Source organism: Rhagoletis zephyria, unplaced genomic scaffold (assembly GCF_001687245.7).
Source record: "Rhagoletis zephyria isolate East Lansing unplaced genomic scaffold, Rhagoletis_zephyria_1.1 Rzeph_scaffold_00318, whole genome shotgun sequence".
Taxonomy (NCBI): domain Eukaryota; kingdom Metazoa; phylum Arthropoda; class Insecta; order Diptera; family Tephritidae; genus Rhagoletis; species Rhagoletis zephyria.
The window spans coordinates 125,916-144,753 of record NW_016157402.1 but is presented as its reverse complement, the minus strand read 5'-3'; the positions used below and the strand labels follow the sequence as shown (position 1 = coordinate 144,753).

General features: G+C 33.7%; 2 protein-coding genes across 3 annotated transcripts; one reads left to right on the top strand and one right to left on the bottom strand.

Moving 5' to 3' along the window:
• Positions 1-1,300: 1,300 nt before the first annotated feature.
• Positions 1,301-8,548, bottom strand: LOC108358967 (uncharacterized). Of its 2 annotated transcripts, XM_017610531.1 has the most exons (5): positions 7,403-8,548; positions 6,735-6,815; positions 6,088-6,139; positions 3,086-3,984; positions 1,301-2,986 (listed from the first exon to the last, which is right to left on the bottom strand). In XM_017610531.1, the coding sequence occupies exons 2-5, from the start codon at positions 6,809-6,811 to the stop codon at positions 1,666-1,668; spliced, it is 2,349 nt and encodes a 782-aa protein (XP_017466020.1). In that variant the 5' UTR covers positions 6,812-6,815; positions 7,403-8,548; the 3' UTR covers positions 1,301-1,665. The 2 variants fall into 2 exon arrangements, with proteins under 2 accessions (XP_017466020.1, XP_017466021.1); XM_017610532.1 differs by lacking the exon at positions 7,403-8,548 and having other exon boundaries at positions 3,086-4,112; positions 6,735-7,041.
• Positions 8,549-13,713: 5,165 nt separating this feature from the next.
• On the top strand, positions 13,714-15,346 carry LOC108358966 (uncharacterized protein C16orf52 homolog A). Its single transcript, XM_017610530.1, has 2 exons — positions 13,714-14,189; positions 14,268-15,346. Exons 1-2 carry the CDS (start codon positions 14,087-14,089, stop codon positions 14,666-14,668), a joined length of 504 nt encoding a protein of 167 aa, XP_017466019.1. The 5' UTR covers positions 13,714-14,086; the 3' UTR covers positions 14,669-15,346.
• Positions 15,347-18,838: the final 3,492 nt, after the last annotated feature.

Genomic DNA, 18,838 nt, shown 5'->3' with positions numbered 1-18,838 from the left:
AAATTTTTAATAAATTTTCAGATTATGAGAATTATTGATAAATTTTATTGTTTTTAGCAATTGACAATTACATGATCACAACGGAAATACACGAATATATTGCTCATATATGTATCTCTGATGGAAAAATGGAATAACTTCCAAATTCATTTAGGAATGTAGTGTGTCATTAAAACAAATGCTTACAAATATCAATTTAAACTGAGAGGAATTTAATAATACACTAATCAAAATTGATTACTCTTAAACTAAAAATGTTACCTTTTAACACATAATGAGTTTAATAAATACATACGTAAATATGTAATTACCATACCGCTCATTTACTTCAATAGTGTCATAACTCAAAAATGGAAACTCGACAAAAACGGCTTTAAAGTTTTGAGCTTACATATCGACACCTATGTAAGTATTGGTTTGAATTTGGTTAAAGAACGCCCTATCTCAGAATTTAATTGAAGAGATAGGGGCTCATAATGCGGTTCAAAAACGCCCTATTATGAATTTTCATACGATAGACTATAAACGTTTGCAAGCGTATCGTATGAAAAATGTGTTTTTACGTGGCGAGTAATACGATTCGAGTCCAGTTCTCGTATTATCGTTTTCATACGCCCGACAGATGGCTGTGGTTTTTGATCACTTTTTATTGTGAACCAGCACAAATGAAAAATGAAAACCTCTTTTGGTTCTAGTGAGATACTGGTAATCAATACAGCTATGAAATTTATATACAACATGGAAGGTTGCGATTATTTCTGCATACTTAGCTCAATATTTGTATTTTTTTGGATTATGAAACTATTGAAGTAAATAAGCGATATGTACAAATGTACTAGAATAAATGCCAGTAATTAAAGATAATCTTACGTTGTATGCCAGAGTTTTAAGATGAAGTTTTGTTTGATTAAGATCCCTAATTTCTATAGTGAGGGTTTTGTTTGAGTTGCTATGTTATTGCAGAGGATGATCGATATGTACATATCGATGGCTGAGTGAAAGATCGACCTATCTCGGCAGCCAGTTCGAAAACGCTCTATCTCAAAAAACGTTTCAAGAAGGCCCTATTTCAGATTTTAATTGAAAAACACCCTATCTCAAAATTCGGTTCAAAAGCGCCCTATCTCACTTCAAAATGTATTGAAAATATGCTGATATAGCGTTTTTGAATCGGCAGCTGAGATAGGGCTTTTTTGAAACGAATTCTGAAATAGGGCGTTCTTGAAAAGTTTTTTGAAATAGAGCGTTTTCGAACTGGCTGCCGAGATAGGTCGATCTTCCACTCAGCCATCGAATGTAGGTGTATGCCCCCAACATGTATTCGTACATGAAAATTGCCAGTTTGTATAAAAAAATTCCTTCTTTTGAACTTACTCCTTAAATACTTATGTGCTTTTTACAAGTATGTATGTACATAGCGTCGTTTAAAGTACAAAACCGCATAACTGAAATTTTTTGCCAAAAATTGGATTTGCTTGGCATAAGCTCTTGGCTCAATCCTTATTCATCCGTCCTGAAATATACTATCCAGAATTTATGATTGCTATTTAAAAAGGCAACCATTCTCAAATATGAGTGTTTTTACTCTCTAGAAAATAATTTATACACCCTCACATACGCGGTTTTGCATTTTGTTGATACGCGGTTTTGTACTTTAAACGACGATTAGAAGTAATTTAAAGGGAACTGTTGCTGCGACTGCATATGCATAGGAGTTGGGAAGCAAGTACTGTTGTGTCCACGGCCGGTTAAAGCATTTATGGGGTTCGCAGATAAGGCGGAGGTATGCAGACGACTGATGTATTCTGTTTCAGAAGGTAATCTTGATTGAATTGAATATAGATGGGGTGGGACATTCCAATAAGGTTGGGATTTTGGAGAAAATGTTGAGTTTTTATATAGTGTGTTTGTCCAGTTTGGTGATGGAAATGGTAACGTAGTAGGTGTTGATTGATCAGATGGAAAGCATCGATCAGTTATAGGAGGTGTTGGTGGTAAATAGTTGTGTAATGGTTGAAACCGAACATTCGGAAATGTGTTAGGCCTACAGCTGAATCGCCTCGTTTCTTTTGGCTCGAATACGCCGTTGGATGGGGGGATTTTCAAAGAAAGTCTATAATAAGGGTCCGAGAGAAAACTTTGATGAAGTGGATTATAAAACTGTCTCTGTAGATCTAATTGGCTACTCATTTGCGAAGGGTAATTAATTTGTTCAGGATATTGTTGCCGGTCGCAGCAAACTTGATGTTGTTGTGCGTTTTGGGGTGTCGGCTGAATCTGATCAAATCGATGATGAAAAGAAGAAGCCCCTCTGTCGAATGCATTCGCTTGCCGCGCTTCTCTAAGGCTTTTTGGTAATTGTTTTGTAAATAGCTGATCAATTGGATAATGTGAGTTTTTATAAGTTCCACATGCTAGTTGACTCGGCATCGTGTTTGTTTGGGAATTCGAAAAAAATTCGTTTAGTTTTAGAATACCACCTTTACGAAAACCTTTCTGTTGATCATAAATAGGAAAATTACATTTCGGTGGTGGCACTCTCCATTGACAGTCTATTGGACTTATTGGAGGTGTCTCTAAATGCGCACTTCGTCGACTAAAAGAATGACGGTGAAACGACGCTGGCTGTAATTTGTTAACTGCAGTTTGATGTTTCTGATGATGGTTGGCATTTCTTTTTGGAATTTCTGTAGAACTATGATTGCAAGAATTTGGTTGTGAAGTGGAAGATGATGAGACCTTATTGAAAATACTTTGGTCTAACAATTGTTGATGACAAGGTAGACTTGTTTGTTGCGCAGGTAACAAATGTCTCTCTGGCCCATACACAGTTGGTTGTGTATTTAGCACTCCTTGATTAGTATCGCCTCTCCACATTGATGATCTGTAAATGAGTTCTGCACTCGATGGTCGGTGCACAGCTTGAACTGGGTGCTTTTCTACGGTTGTTTCCTTTAGGCTCAAATCTATAATATCACCTTGATTGCTGTAAAAAAGTAAATATTTATTGAATATATGTATGTATGTATGTATGTATGTATATATACATATATATTTGTTTTAAAAGAAATTCGATAAAGTTTACCTCTGTTTTATCTTGTTTTTTGATACATCATCGACGCAAATGTTGGTATTTTTTAGATGATCACCACCGCTGCAGCTTGTTGAAATATTTGCATAGCATGATGCATTGGATTTCATATTTGTAGTACTATTGCTAGCTTTCATATAGCCAAGCTCCTCATACTCTTTATTTGCCTCTTCCTGCGTTTTATCATGCGCTGGGATATATATCTCCATTTCTGTTGGGTTTTGTAATGTTCCAATTTCATTTGGGGAGGATAAAGGTCCGGCATACTTGATTTCAACATGACCGGCGTTAGCATCGACCATTATAACGAAGTTATCTACCCTGTTTATAGAGCTGTACTGAATTTGTGAATCTATTTTTTCTACGTCGCTATCAGTGACATATTGTTCCGTCTTAGCATCGCTATCTTCCATATCTTGTCTGTGTAAATAAATTAGATCATTTGACGGAATTTCAAGCTGTTGCATCTCCGTCTGTTCTCTTAAATCTTCCATTTCCTGTTCCATCTTTACATTTTCCATCTTATTTTTATCATGCATCAATGAGTTGGCGAAATAACATTCACTTGTTTCAGTTGTTGAACCTTTTGTTATTTTGTCATCCCTTAAACTTTCAACTACACAACGTACTTTTTCGCTAGAGACAATTTGCTTAATTATAGGATAGCTTTTAGGATGCTTCAGTGTAGTTTGAATTGTTTTTGCTTTTGAAATGCATTTGTTTTTATTAGTAGTCGCTACACGTTTTAATTTCTTTTTCGATATTAAACAACCAATGCTTTTTCTCTTATTTGTTAATAAAGAAAGGCTCTTTTTATTACGCGAGCTGAATATAGATTTCTTCTTTGAATCGAGTGTTTCCTTAAGGCGTGGCTCAGTTTGATGATGGTCTTTCTGCATTGAAGTAAAATGTTTTACTGATCTTTGTTATTTTCAGAGAAAAATTTGCATTCAAAACTTGTAAGGAGTGCAATAATTTAAATTTCCTTAACCAACCACCTTGAGCCCTCTGTAATCACATTCTGTACAAAGAGAAAAGTTTTTTTTTAGATTACTGACAGGTGGATTTGAGCGTTTGGAATATAAAATATGTATGTATATACGTATATGAATATGTATATATATACATGTATATGTACTTATCGATGATCCTTTGCAATAACGACACAACTTAAAACTCAAAAAAAAAAAACCTTACTATTGTAAGGCCCTCATGTCTCTGATCAATGTCTTATACACACTACTACTTCAGTAATCCCTACTACTTACTTTAGTAACGATTATACTACTTACTTTAGTAAGGTTTATATTGCTTCAGTAAGGATTATACATGGATTAGACGAGGATTATAGCAACGAGCCACTTAACAGTACCTAATATCGTTTTTTTTTTTAGTTTTGAGTTGCGTCGTTATTGCAGAAGACCATAGATATGTATGTCCACACATAAACATCGTGATACCTTAATATATGTATATAAGGCCTTAACTAATTTTTTCTCGAAATTCGGTATTGTATAAACTAGGTTTTTGACAAAATTTTCAATTGAAGAGCTTTTATAAAGTTTTATAACTGTGCTGTAGAGAAACACAAATTTTAGTTATGGCCTGTCTAGGTATGTAGTAAATACATATATTAAGGTAACGATATGTATGTATTTATGTACATGCACATACTTGCACACATACACATGTATGTCTTGTACGATTGTGTTTAATTTCGTAATTAAAGCTTTGGATTCAAGGTGGCTCATTAGGAGTGAAGCTCACGTAATAGAAACTAATACTGGTAATATAATTTTATCTGAATATCCTTTAAGTACTTTTCGATCTTGAAGGTATTTTACCTATACAACTATTTTTCTGATTTCGATCTCTCTCTATACTTATGTACATATGTACATACACATCGCTACCTATAGGTGAAAAGGGGCCAAGTCCATTTTTTTCTTCAAAATTTAGCTTTTGATGCAGAATGGCAGGTAATACGAAACTACATCGATTTTTCGTCTCTCCTGGACAATTCCAAAAAAGGGACTTGGCACCTTTTCGCCCTTGGGTGACGATATGTAGGTATGTATGTATATGTACATATGTATGTAAGTATATTTCACATTTTTAGAGTGAACTTTTACAAATTGCGTGTGCATGTCTGCTTACATGTACATATGTATAAGGTCCTATCCCGTTTTCTTCGGAATAAAACTTGCACAACTGTCAAAAAATAAAAATTCAGAGCGAGAGAGTAACATTGAAAAGTACAGGATCGCTTTCTAGTAAAAAATGGTAACTTCTGAAAACTTCATCATAACCTCCATATTTTAAATGTAAATTTTTGCTTATTTTGTGTGTAAAAACGCTCACACATGTAAATACTTTCAAATTTATTAGAATGCATTTAAACAAGTCATTAAATAACTTTCCACATGCATTAGCAGAGTGCAATTTTTTTTTGTCCCCTCAATTGTCAGAGAACCGAGTACGGATTCGATTTCCTGTAACTAACTGTAACTGACTAATTCTGACGATTTCTGACTCGTACGGGATCGCACCTAGTATGCACGTATGGACCAAAGATTGTCGTAAGCTCCATTTTGGATTATTTTTAGTTATATATGAAGTTTTTGGATATCTCCTTTAGTTTCGGAGATATTAACTAAAATTTTGTCGGTAATTTAGCACAAAGTTTTAGCTCGCATGTCATGCAAAGTGACCGCAAAATTGTTGACAAATGTAGCATACGACAAAATTTTTCTAAAGAAAATCTTTCGTACACTCGAAAACAAATAACAATAAAAATAAAATAATTTAAGAATGATTTGAACTTGTAACATTCTCCGAAACTTTGGAGAAAAGCTATCGTCGAGTTTTGGAGAAATGACATTCCAAACTTCAATCGCAATTTCCCAAATCCTGCCGAAAGTAACATACGACAATCTTTTATCCAGGCGGTGATATGTATGTATGTGCATATGTTATTTAAATCAATAGAGACTTACAGGTATAAAAATGCTAGATGCCACACTTTGACGACGTTTTTTAGACACTTCCCTGCAATTTAATTTTGATAAGAATTATATATAAAATAGAATGAATGTACATACGAGAATTATGCATTGTACATATGTACATATGTATGTACAGTTACTCAAAAAATTTAGTATGCGCTGATTTTTTAAATATTCAAAATGTTTTTCATGTTAAATATTTTTGGTTAAATTTTTTAATTTAAATATAGCTTGTATTTTAACTTATATAATATATGTAAATAATGTGCGAGTTGGAAATGCAAAAAATTACCGTTGATGACGGCCTTCCGCGATTTTCTCCATATAACGAAAGCTCGTAAAAAAGTTATCAAAAAATAACGCGAATTTTACGACTGTTGAAATGTGCGTATTATTGCAAAAAAAAAGATTAAAAAATCTCTTTGATTAATTTGAAATTTTGACGAAAATTTGCAGAATTCTTCTAAGTTTTGTACAAGGTTTGAAACTTGGATTTATGTACATATATTGTTTTTGTTAAAATATAAGCCCAAAATTAAGAAAAAATATTTAACATGATAAACGTTGTGAATATTTAAAAAAAAAGTCACCGTAGATATACCCAATTTTGTGAGTAAATATGTATTAAAATTACTTACAAGCAAATTGAATGCCTCCTTTCCAAAAGCAGCTCCTTTGGTTTAGGTTCAGTGTTGGGTAAATTCACGTTAAGCATTTTTCTGAAATCAAATTTTTTGTAATATGAGCATATTTTTTTTTTTTTTGTATGGAAATCATGTATGTATGTAAGTACATAGTACATGTATGTACTACATATGTATGTATGCATGCAAACGTGTATGCGCATATTGCAAATCGTTCTTTAATTCACAACGGCCCTAACCAGCAAATTTTTTGTTTTACAGAAGGAGCAAAATACATTATAAAAAGTATATCAAAAACAGGTAGGGCTTTTTAAAAAGTGGCATGTAACTTCGCTGTTTTTTGTATTAACACTTTAAAATTTTAATTTTAAAAAGTGTTGGTTAGGGCCTTCATGAATTAAGGTAACGATATGTATGTACAAAGTGTATTGAAATGCAATTCATGATTAGGCAATACTTGAGATATATTTAAACATTTGTACACATTGTTTGCTATCAACGGAAATACACAACCGCACAACCGATATACATACATATAGAACATATAAACGAGTAGTTTTATTCCTGTAGTAAATTTCTACGGCCATATGTATGTACATACATATTTATCCATATCCACATTCGCATTATTCTCGCTAATACACTTCTTAATAAACACTTACCTATTAAATTCTTCGCAATGCTCCTAAGGGCACATTATGAATGTATGTATGTATGTTTGGTTTCATAATTATAAATGACTATCGTTAAATTAGGTTTTGAATATTTCAATTTTTATTTATGTAACTGTCTTTATAATTTAGTTAATACATATTGTATTAAATTTTAAAAGACTAAAATAACGCAGTAAATTGAATTCTTGATGATTTATGTAGGTAGTTTTTGTTTTCAAAAGATAAAACATTTCTACTGCATTGAAACCTGCAAAGGAGTGTCATTTGAGTTTTTATGTCAAGATGCCGACCGGACGATGAAGCCTCGCAGTGTGCTGATTTTATTTAAAAAAAAAAATACTCTTCCACTATTTCATCATTGCTTTAAGAAAGCTCTTTCAAATACGAATATGCAAAGATACAAATGCACGTACATACATACATACATACGTACGTACATATATACCATCAGTATATTCACATCTTGAACACTATCCTTTTTGTAATTCACACATTTATATTGTGTACATCACATATATACCAACAATCATATACATATGTACATATGTATGTACTACATGTGCTCGCTTCATTCATTCCGAAACGTCTTTAACGTATGTATGTATGTATTGTACATATCTATGTATTTAAGAATATATATTCCGATCGTGAACACCGATTCTTCATTAATTTTTTTATTAAATAAATTTTACGCTTTATAAACAAACTATGGTACTAATTATTTTTATTTAAGTATGTATGTATATATATTATTGTATTATGAAAATATATATGTTATGTAAGATTTGCTTCATATGCAAGTATGTGACTTGTAAGCAAACGCTCCACTTCGATACGTTAACGATCAGCAACAATTTTAAACTGATTGCGCCGTCTCATTTGTTTGAGGATATACATATGTAACCAAGGCTTCAACTTTTTCTATTACAGAATATTTTGTTGCGCCTTGGCCTGGCTTGAGATTCGAGCTGAATTCTTGGCGTGCTCTGATTTACGCTGACGTTGGAGTTTCCCACTGAAATTTTAGTTGTCGTTTGTAAACAAATAATCGTAGTATAGTGTACTTGTGCACACATGTTGATATGCAAGTACGTATGTATATACATACATATGTATGTACATATCGTTACCTTAATATAAAAAGGCCCTAACTCATTTTATTTCGAAATTCAGCTGTATAGAGAAGTTGGCTGATTACTTCTTAACCTTCTAATAGAATTAAAAAATAATTATAACAATATTTAATTACGTACAACCTTCCCTAAAAATAACAGAACTGTACTTTTTATTCGATTTTAAAACTACTGTTTGAATAAATAAAAATGTTAGATAGGGCCTTTCTATACTAAGGTAACGATATGTATGTATGTAGATACATATATGCATTTTTGAATGTACATAGGCATCCTACATTCAAAACGAGGCAGTCTCATTGAGGGACTAGTTACTTTCTACCTTTTTCATGCTCAACATCAGAACAGTCGTTAATGGAACACCCAGCGTGAGTATCCAATTAAAACCACATTTTATTCCTTTGAATACCATGATGGATGCTACGTCTTGCGAAAAAGTACAATGGCGATTGCTTCACTTTATACCATTTTGTTTCGTTTGTGAGGATACTACATGTTATTTCGTAAAACTTGTGGCACAGATACCGAAATTACGAATCCAATTCAAACACATCGCATTACAACTTCAAATTCAATTAAACAAAAAGCCGCCGTGCCCACAAGAAAAAGTTTCACCGAAAAGAGCTTAGCACTCAATTAGGGGATTCACAAGACGTGTTAACCGTCGTAAAATCTTAAGGTTAACATCGTTTTTAATTAAAATGGTTTTAGGGGATTTCTAACTAAACCGAAATTCTTTTAAACTGATAAAGAATATATAATTAGCCAACCCCCCAACCATTTTTACCGCTATTTTACATAAACAAGTGTTAAGCTTAAGATTTTACGACGGTTAACACGTCTTGTGAATCCCCTAAATATGTTAACTGCTTAAACTTTTTGCTTGTATAGCACATCCTTGTTTGAAAAATGTTGAGTTGTAGATGTTATTGTTTCTGTAACCTTTTTGCTATTACCAATTTTAGCGTCGACTTTAGATGCATAAGTTAATTTTTTTTTCTGTTGGGTGAGTTTATTCTGGTCTAAATAATACATACATATCTGTGCTCGTATGGAAAAGTAGCTTATGTCGAAAGGCTGACTTTAATATAAATCGGCATTTGCAGTATACGATTGCGAATGACTCGCTGGCGCTGAGCCGTTGAACAACTTTTGGCAAATAAACGTGCAAGAAATAGTTCCGATACTAGAAAGTCAATATTCTTATTAAGTCTCATCAAAAAATTCGTTGTCGTTTAAAGAATAAAAGAAATGCCGCATTATACTAAAGCCAACCTTTCGACATAAGCTACTTTTCCATACGAACACAGATATGTATACAGGGTCTGTTTTAAAATGGGCCAGTTCAATTTGTACAGAGGTAGTAGATTTACAACTGAGCTGCTCAATAATAATTATGTGCCTACATAGGTATGTACATATTTACGAGTATATTCGCCAGAAGTACTGGCACAACATGTGCTTGTGTTTATATGCGTCAATGTATGTAAATATAGAAACCATATTTATAAAAGTAGAAAAAAGCTATTTAAGTTCGCGGCTGGACAAAGACACGTCATGCAAAAACCTTTATGCCTCCAGTATTTACAACTACAACGAAAATAGTGCGAAAGCGCATATACATACATACATACATACATACATACATATGTTTGCATGCATATCGATTTTGATTTTTAAATATTTTGTTTTTATGGTCCTTTTTACCAAAACAAACATTAAATTATTTATGTTTATTTTATGATAAAAAACCTAAGATGTGCGTGCTGTATACGCACATCAGATGTAGGGATATGTGTGCATGTATGTATGTATGTACATTTGTACATACATTCATGTACTTATGTACATGAAATCGAGTCCAAAATTTTTGGATTGCCTTTTCTTAAACACCAAATGGAGTTCAGTATTTACATAGCTTTGGTTGCATTTCATACATATCGTCCTTTAAAGTACAAAACCGCGTATCAACAAAATACAAAATCGCGTATGTGATATGCATAAATTATTTTCTAGAGAGTAAAAATACGCATATTTCCAAATGGCTCTCCTTTTATAAAGCAATCGCATTTCTGGCTAGTATATTTCAGGACGAATGGATAACGATTGAGCCAAGAGCTTGTGCCAAGCAAATCAAATTTTTGGCAAAAAATGTTAGTTACGCGGTTTTGAAGAACGACGATACCCGGTTTTGTACTTTAAACGACGATATACGTATCGTCACCTGAAATGCAAAAAGACGTAACAAACATCATCGCTGAAATGCAAAAGGTCATAACTAATAAAAAATTCACTTTTTGATTTATATGATGGATTTCATCGTATTACAACTTCCCACATCATTTTATGAAAAACATTAAAATAGTAGTCACGACTTTTTCCATTTCATTTACGGCGATGTTACGTCTTTTTGCATTTCAGGTGACGATATGTTTGTTAATACCAATATTCCTAATGGATACTGAGTAGGTACTTATTACTAATAACTGGAATTCATAAAATTGTTTTTAATTTTTAAAATTTTAATTTGATTTTCGTATATAGGGCAACCCTTTAAAACAACTAAAACCACATTTCACATCTACAGGACATCAAGTCCTTTAATTTAACACCTAATTTTTTAAAATTGAACGAACGATACAGATTTTGCTCGAATAAGAAAATTCACTTCAAAAATTGCACAATACTAATAGCACAGTCCCGACAAACTTAAACCTTCTGTGACAGAATAAAAACGGTATAATTTTGAAGGCGAACATCACACTGACCATTTTCGTTGAACAAAGTCATGGTCCAGCACGTCTGAGTTTGGTTTTAGTAGTACTCAAACTTATTTTTGTCCTCGTTCTAAGGTATAACATGGTTATTATGTTTTATGCTTTATTTTACTAAACGGCACATGTTTTCATACATATGTACATGAATTTTGTTTTCATATTTTAATGAAAATGCCAGCAGAACTTTTCACTATACTTGTACGTATGTATGTAAGCACATAGGTTCACATACAGGAATACAGAATTTTAAACACATTTTTGATTAGGCAACAAAATATACAAAGATCGCGAGCTAGCGTGGCTCTTACTGGAGATTCTTTAAAATTTTAGTGGCGTTTTTATACGTACATATGTACATATGTTTTCTTAGAAATGCACAATTTTATAAATATGCATGCTTCGACAAATTTCTATGCAGTGCAATTTTTTTCGTTTTTACCTCTGCATATCTTAACAAACCTTTAGATAATTGCTAGTATTTTGCATTATAACTTAAATCAGTATCGAAAAGTCCCATCGACAAAAAAGCGCTTTCAAATGTAATAAAACTTTGCCTGTTGCCGCTCGGTTAACAAATGGAAGGTAGCCGAATAGCTCGCTAACTCCACGAATACGCGCATAGTTTGCTTTCCGGCGGAAATGTACCAACGGGAGCGTTTTTGTGTGTGTGTGTATGTGTGGCTGGGTACGCAACAGTCGCTAACGCCAATTGTGACACACATTTGCTTTTTGAAAATATGCAATCAGAATTACTTAATCGTATCAGAAATTAAAACAATTACTGATGGCCATCGCCGCTGTCCATAGCAATCAGGAGTATAGGGGTATACAGGTACATATTTATTAGTATATCTAAGTTGCCATCAGCATATAGGTACACACATGCAATGTAAACGCAACAACAACAAAGAACGGAAACAAACAAATGAATCCATTTGCTGCTTATGTATGTACATATGTGCTTCTTTCGGATTGGTGAACGGGTGTCAAATAGTTGTAATAAAAGCAAGAGCGAGTTATAGTTAAAAGCAGCAGCAATTACAAGGCAGTCATTGAATGCCGGTGAAAGTACTCAGCAATAAAAATAAACTTGCGTGCTATACATAGTGTCATGGACACGAATCGCAAAGAATAGAAAGGACACGTCAGCCAGTTGGCGCGCATTTTAACAGCCTTACATATCCATGAGGATATTTTCCACATATTTATTTATGTATGTATGTACATATCTTCATACATATCGTCGTTTAAAGAACAATGCCGCGTATCGTTATTCTGCAAAACCGCGTAACTGACTTTTGCTGCCAAAAACTGGATTTGCTTTGCACAAGCTCTTGGCTCAGTCCTTTTCCATTCGTCCTGAAATATAATAGCCAGAATTGCGATTGATATTTAAAAGAGGCAACCATTCTCAAATATGAGTGTTTTTACTCTCTAGAAAATAATTTATACAGCCGCACATACGCAGTTTTGCATTTTGTCGAGCTTAGTATCCAGCTCTTAAGAAAACGGTCAAGAAAAAATTGCCATTATTTCGCGTGTGTGTCCAAGGAATTTTGACATTTTTTATACCTCACAGCCTGTTGCCTCACTCTTTCCTCAAGAAATAATGGAACAGGCTTTAAGGACGATATGTATGTATAAATGTATGAACATATGTAACTACATTAATTTATATGTTAGCTGATTAAGTTAAGTGAGATTTTGATCAGTTTTGGCTGTTTACATATTTTTCTATTTGTATGTTTTTTATTAAAGCTTGACATTCCATCACCAGCCCACATGAATCCACATTTCAAATAGCGACTCGCTAAAGACTCATATATGACCCCGAATGTTTGCTGGGTTTATTTAAAATCCGGTTTTCTCATTGGGCGACATCTGTCGGAGCGCATAATTTTTGGTTGGCAGCACTGCTGTAGGCACAAAGAACGTAGATTATTTTTAGATAACGTAATTCTCTGGAACAGCTGACCGCCGTCAGTGCTATTACTTGCTGTCTCCATTAGCGATCGTTCGCATTTTTCTGCAAAAAGCTTTTCCAGAGTTTACAAGAGAGCTATTATTAATAATTAATCTCGTCGAATATTTGTAAAGTCAATGTACATGTAATTTTACCATATCAAAAGGTGTGTGACACAGATTTTGAGATGCCGGATGATGATAAAGATGATAATTTAGAGCCGCAGTTGTACTATGGCTTAAGTTTAAAAAAAAAAATAATAAAAAACATATCTATAGATTCATTAAAAAATGTAATTTTTTTAGCAGAGAAAAATGCGCTTAAATAAAGACATATGGCCTTATTTATAAAAAATAAAGTAGGTTTAAAGAGCTTTATAAAATGACGCTTTCATACATTTTTCAGTTTATAAATCTTTTTTAAAGCTACTTTATTTTTTATGAATAAGGCCTATAGTCTTTCACTTCTCGCTTTTCTGGCGAATTAGAGCTACAAAATCGTCACATATATATTCGAGACAACTTACTAATTGGCTTTACAATACAGCCGATGGTATCGTTCCCACGTAAGAGGAACGACGTAGATTTATATCTAGCCAAGAACTGTCACTCCTGCAACACTCACCAAACACTTTTTGGCGAATTTGTATGCTGTTACAGCAACAACAATATAGTTTTAAAACATCGATAGTATTTTTTTAAAACACAAACCATCGATATATCGATAGTTTCGTCGATATTTTTCTACCACTATTTTGTTGCATTGGATCAGCGTCAGCCAATATAAACAAAATATTAAAATGGATAAATTAACAACAATCAGTGCTACTTTATTCCTTGCAGCCGATGTCTTCGCTATAGTCAGTTTAGCTATGCCTGATTGGATAGTAACGGAGGAGGCAGGTAAGTTTTCTATATGCATACATACATAAATATCAAATATGTTTACGATTGGACACAATGACTATCACCCATTTCCAGGAGATATACGCCTTGGCTTAATGTGGACTTGTATGACGTTGTATAATCGCTCACAAGTGTGTTATACACCTGAACTTCAGCCAGAGTGGTTATTGGCTCTCGTGTGCATATTTATTGGATGTATTTGCATTACCACTACTGTAATACTTTTGGCTTCGAGTAGTTGGGATCGCAATGTCATCCCATACGCTCGGTGGGTAGGATTTACTGCTATGGTACTATTTTGCCTAGCTGCAGTGGTTCTGCCATTAGGTTTTCATATAGAAGAGATCGGTGGTCAAGCGTACCAACTGCCTAATACATATAAAATTGGTATATCGTACATATTGTTTGTGTTGGCTCTTTGGATAACAGTTGTCTCGGAGTTGTTCGCCGGAAAAGTGTGTTTGCCACATTTTTAATTCGTATTCATAAGAAAATAATGTAATAAAAATTAGATATTTTATTTCTTCGTATGGTTACTACTGGAACTCCATGGTACAATAATTACAGGTATTGTCTTTCCCAGAGAGTTTCGCTTCACATCGAAATTCTTGCTACCTTATTTTCATTTTCACTCATTTCAATGTAGATTCTTTTATTTTTATTAGGCTCCGCTTTTTGTTTTCGCTCAATTTAATTTTTATAATTTTTCAAAACAAAAGAAAAAACGTTTGAAATGAAGTAAGCCATACAAATTTTGAATTTATTTACAAGCAAATGTTTTTTTACCGGCTTTTGCAAATTAAATAAGTTTTCTGCAAGATATATGGTATATGGGGTATGGAAATATCCCTTTTCCCCAGCAGTAAACGTTTTAGTATGGGCAACAATGATGATTTTAAATAAGGCAGATCCGAATATGCGCTCTCTGGGAAGACAATACCTGTAATTATTGTACCATGCTGGAACTCGTAAAATTATCAAACAAATTAATCAGCTGCTCATGAAACTTGCAATTTGTTACGAGTTTGGCTAAGGTACTTTCTTCGTACATTCTTGTATTTGTTTATATCTTTGGAATACCGTATGTTTTAGTAAGGTAAATTTAGTTAGCTCATAACTTTATAATTATAATAAAGTGTCACCAAATTAAGTTATTGGGATCGATAATTTTATTTTCTTTAATATTCACTACAAGCCAGCAAGAAGCTCAAGAAGTGTTCCACCGTCTTAATCCTCTTCAAAGCAGGATGGGAAAATGTAGTTGTCATTTACGCCTATCACAGTCAGGTGTCCAATGAAAAAAACATGCCTCGGATGATACCTCCTTCTTTTGATGATGATCAAGACAAACGTAGAAAATACTATGATGTGAGGGTATGCACTTGGAATATCCGGACCCTTAATCGGGATGGTGCCTCTGCCCGGTTGGTTGATGTCCTCGGGGAAAGTAAAGACTGAAATTACCACCGTCCATGAAATGAGATGGACGGGCAAGGCAAGGTAAGCGTGGCCGATTTGTCTCATTGTACGATTTGGCTCATATTCGAGATATAAATATATTGGTATAGGTAGGAGCAATATCTACTATTGCAAAAAAAACGGCTGCAAGGTGGCGCTGGAGTCCGAGTTATCGTCATGTGAAGTCAATCAGAGACACCAAGGATCAAAGTTAAATTACCACCGTTAAATAAATCACCAGAACGATTGCGGTCCTTGCTTTAACGCAACTAAACAATAAAGACAATTCTTGATAAATGCCTACAAATACAATTGTAACACTTCTAAGGTATCTCGTCTAATAATACTCCCCCATTTTGAAATTGCCTCAAATTGTACTATACAGATTTAAGAACGATTAACCATCGGACCATATAATTGTTGCTACAAGAACTTCTTCACGGACATAACGCTTCCTAAGGTTATTTAAGATGGACATGGAGGATGACGACCACAAACCCAAACGTGAACGTGATTTAGGTAAAAACGTTGGACCAAATGTTTAAATAAAAAAATTTATTTTGGGCGGGACGAAGTTCGCAAGGACTGCTAGTAATAACATAACCACCGATTTGGTTTTTTTTTTAACTCGTAAACGTGAACGTGATTTAGGTAAAAACGTTGGACCAAATGTTTAAATAAAAAAATTTATTTTGGGCGGGACGAAGTTCGCAAGGACTGCTAGTAATAACATAACCACCGATTTGGTTTTTTTTTTAACTCGTAAACGTGAACGTGATTTAGGTAAAAACGTTGGACCAAATGTTTAAATAAAAAAATTTATTTTGGGCGGGACGAAGTTCGCAAGGACTGCTAGTAATAACATAACCACCGATTTGGTTTTTTTTTAACTCGTAACTTCAATTTCAAAATTTAAAACCAAAGGTTTGTCTCTACGGGAGAGCATTGGTGTTATTGAAGAGATTTAAAAATAATTAACTCAAATGGAGAATAACAAATATTTGAAAACAATTAAATTCGGCCTTGAAAAGAAATTAAGGATTCATTTCTTAGTTTAATATAATCCGCATTATTTTTAATAATAGTAAAAAAGTGACAACTAAATCGATGCATTAACACTACTGAAAATATGAAAATTTTGAATTCCGTCCGATCCTTGAAATAAACTGAACAAAAAACAAAACATCAAACTGTACTTAGATTTTTAGTTTTTGGAAGCATATTTACTGATGTTTTAACAATTATAAAGCTCAAACTACGAAAAACGCGTTTTTATACCTAAGTCCAGATTGTGAGGGGGTATGCAGAATTCTAAGTATGCATATTTTTTGTGCTTCAATAGATCTATAACTTTATCAGTCACACAGTGTTATTATCCCGACGAAATCCTTGACGGTGGTACCGGTTGGAGAACGGTATATGACGGTAGGAGGTTTAGTTTGGGTTAAAGTCTCACACTGACGGAGTTAGGCTTTCGATGCTTCCTCCTCGTAAAAAAAAACATATGCAGTAAAAAGTTAATTATTTAAATCGACGAATAGTTTTATATCAACTTTTGTAAACTTCTATTTATGTGTTTGTGTACAACATACCTCTATTGGTTACAATAATTTTACATATGTTTATAGGCCCCCCATGTTACCGCATAACTTTGGACCACGTTAACCGATTTCTATAATACTTTTTTTTAAAGGAAAGGTGCTACCTCACAGGTGGTCCCATATTAATTTGGTTTAAATCAAGAATGACAGAATTATAGAATTGGCTGGCGGCATTTGGGCGATACTTCCATTGCAAAAGGTCATACGACCGGTGTATTCTTGTCTTAAAAACTTCAAACGCGAATTTCTCATAAAGTTTTTGTACAATTTTTATAAAAAAAAATGTGGGTCTATAGAGCGTGCCTGAAGCTATCTTTTGAAGACCTAAAAATGTTTCTACAGCAGATCTTTATATACATTTCTTGTGCTGAAAGAAGGACTTAAGGTGCAATATTTCACTTTTTTTTTTAAATCTATTAAATATTTTTTCGCGAGGTAATGAAAAATTATGCAATTAAAAAAAAAGTGTGTTAAAGTCAGTGTTGGGTATTCGATTTATTGAAACATTTGGTTTTCGCCAGCAATTCGCGTTCACCTTTGGTTTTTTGGTCGACAGAAGGCATATCCTCTATTGCCGTCTTAAATAACCTGATGAAAGCGTTATGTCGGGAAGAAGTCCTTGCGGCTCGATGTTGAATCGTCCTTGAATAGAACACTTTTTTCTGGGTGTATATATTTACAGATAGGTAAAAGTTTTAATATGTTTGGAAAGGGCCACGCGTCCTTTTCCAATAGTCCCAAAATCTCTATACCAATTTCCAGGATACTACCACAAATGCTTCCAGATATATATGGTATGAAAAATTCGATATGTACGCTCCCTTAATATATCGAAAGTCTGCAGTAGGTGACCCAAATCTGTATAGTATAGTTGGTGGCAATTTCCAAACTGATGAGTGTCATTGGTCCACATTCTGTTTAGTCTGCGTAAAGCAAGCACTGCAATGGTTCTGATGGTTGATTTAACGGGGGTAATTTGAAAAAATTAAACCGATTTTCGGAATCAGTGAGCAATTCTACATATAACTTGGCGTCTGGAGAACAAAATCAAAATTAAAATTTCTGATCCAGTGTAACAACAATTGTAAAGAATATCAGTTTCTAAGACTCAGAAAACGCCAGATGAATCCTAACTTGCACTTGTATTGGCGTGCTCTTCTAAGAAAGGAAATATGCTCTTTTCTGCCTCTTTTTTTTCAGCTCATAAGAGGGTTACAACTTAGAAATCTGAGACTTTTTTGACTTTAAAATGTGTCCGAATATATTTACAGACTTTGCAATTGTGGTAACAGCATACAATTTCCTCAGAGTTTTTGGGTAGTGACTGTCGTGGAAACGATACTTTGGAAACGCTGGTTTGGGCCGTGAATAAAAAATCTTCGTCAATTATCTCTCTCGTTTGCAAAATGCTTCACCAGAATAGAACAGAATAGTACGCGTATTTTTTTGCATTGGTAATAAACTTCGCGCCCGTCACTGTGCTCTCTTAAAACCATATTAAAAATTATGCTTTTCGTATTAACATTAAAATTAAATTGTTTTAAGTTATTTGGAGTATTTAAAGCTTTTTTTTAACACAATGGAAAC

Excerpts from the sequence above, each read along its gene's own strand:
- LOC108358967 (XM_017610531.1), bottom strand. The coding sequence starts at position 6,811 with ATGCTTAACGTGAATTTACCCAACACTGAACCTAAACCAAAGGAGCTG. Across the intron at positions 6,140-6,734 it reads AGGAGGCATTCAATTTGCTT|GGAAGTGTCTAAAAAACGTC; the intron begins GTAAGTAATTTT and ends ATTAAATTGCAG. Across the intron at positions 2,987-3,085 it reads AAAAACAAGATAAAACAGAG|CAATCAAGGTGATATTATAG; the intron begins GTAAACTTTATC and ends ACTTTTTTACAG.
- LOC108358966 (XM_017610530.1), top strand. The coding sequence starts at position 14,087 with ATGGATAAATTAACAACAATCAGTGCTACTTTATTCCTTGCAGCCGAT. Across the intron at positions 14,190-14,267 it reads GATAGTAACGGAGGAGGCAG|GAGATATACGCCTTGGCTTA; the intron begins GTAAGTTTTCTA and ends ACCCATTTCCAG.